Below are 980 nucleotides of genomic sequence, written 5' to 3' on the forward strand. Positions count from 1 at the left end.
TCTGCTGCAGTGATGTCTGACTCTTCTTCTCTGTCTGCAGCAGTGATCTCTGACTCTTCTTCTTCTCTGTCTGCTGCAGTGATGTCTGACTCTTCTTCTCTGTCTGCAGCAGTGATCTCTGACTCTTCTTCTTCTCTGTCTGCTGCAGTGATGTCTGACTCTTCTTCTCTGTCTGCAGCAGTGATCTCTGACTCTTCTTCTTCTCTGTCTGCAGCACTGCAGCAGTGATGGTCCTGAAGGTCCTTCAGGTTTCCTGGAGCGGCTGTGCTTTGAGATGAAGAAGGGACACAAGGAGACCATGCTGCAGCTGCTCCTCTCTCCTGTTCACATTTTTGTCAGTGACAACTACCAGGTATGAAGAGACCGTCACACAGTCTGGACACCAGATGAAACGCCTGCTTCTTGTTTTATATATACATACCTCAGGAGTACTACAAGATAACTGTTACACAGTTTAATGATTCCCCATTAAAACACCTGAAGTTACACTAGTGCCCCCCCCGGGGACAGAAGTGTTTTTACCCCCCAACCCCCTGGCCCACACCCCCGCGAATTGAAATACTACTGAGAACCTGATAACGTATATTTTCATCTTGGACAAACCAGTGTATGAGTTGCTGCCACCTAGTGACTGGAGGCTTGTTAGCACCTTACTGCGCCCCCACCCCACTATTTGAGAAGTACTGCACTAGTGTACAGACACGTATTCATCCTGCTTAGGTTTATCAGCTGGTACATTAGCAGTTAATTAGCAGTTAATAAGCTGATTGTGATGATTGGTCTGCAGCGTCCCACCGCTGACGGGGTCTTAAGAGACGGTCACCTGAGTCTGTCTGGACTCCAGATGAGGGCCCACGCCATGTTCTCTGCCCAGGGCCTTCCTGTGGGCACCGACACTCTGGAGTACGCCTGGCTGATCGACATGCAGGCTGGAGGCCTCACGGGCAGAGTCACCGTCCCACAGGTGTGTGTGTGTGTGT

The 980-nt window shown here is 50.3% G+C and overlaps 1 protein-coding gene across 1 annotated transcript in view; it reads left to right on the top strand.

Moving 5' to 3' along the window:
- The window catches only part of kiaa1109 (KIAA1109 ortholog), a 70,076-nt gene that overhangs the window by 15,552 nt on the left and 53,544 nt on the right, over nt 1–980 (top strand). The window contains 2 exon segments of the mRNA XM_025059126.1: nt 215–352; nt 788–964. Of these exon segments, the coding sequence (XP_024914894.1) occupies nt 215–352; nt 788–964 (315 nt within the window).

The sequence above is a fragment of the Cynoglossus semilaevis genome, chromosome 1 (assembly GCF_000523025.1).
Source record: "Cynoglossus semilaevis isolate Cse_v1.0 chromosome 1, Cse_v1.0, whole genome shotgun sequence".
Classification (NCBI taxonomy): Eukaryota; Metazoa; Chordata; class Actinopteri; order Pleuronectiformes; family Cynoglossidae; genus Cynoglossus; species Cynoglossus semilaevis.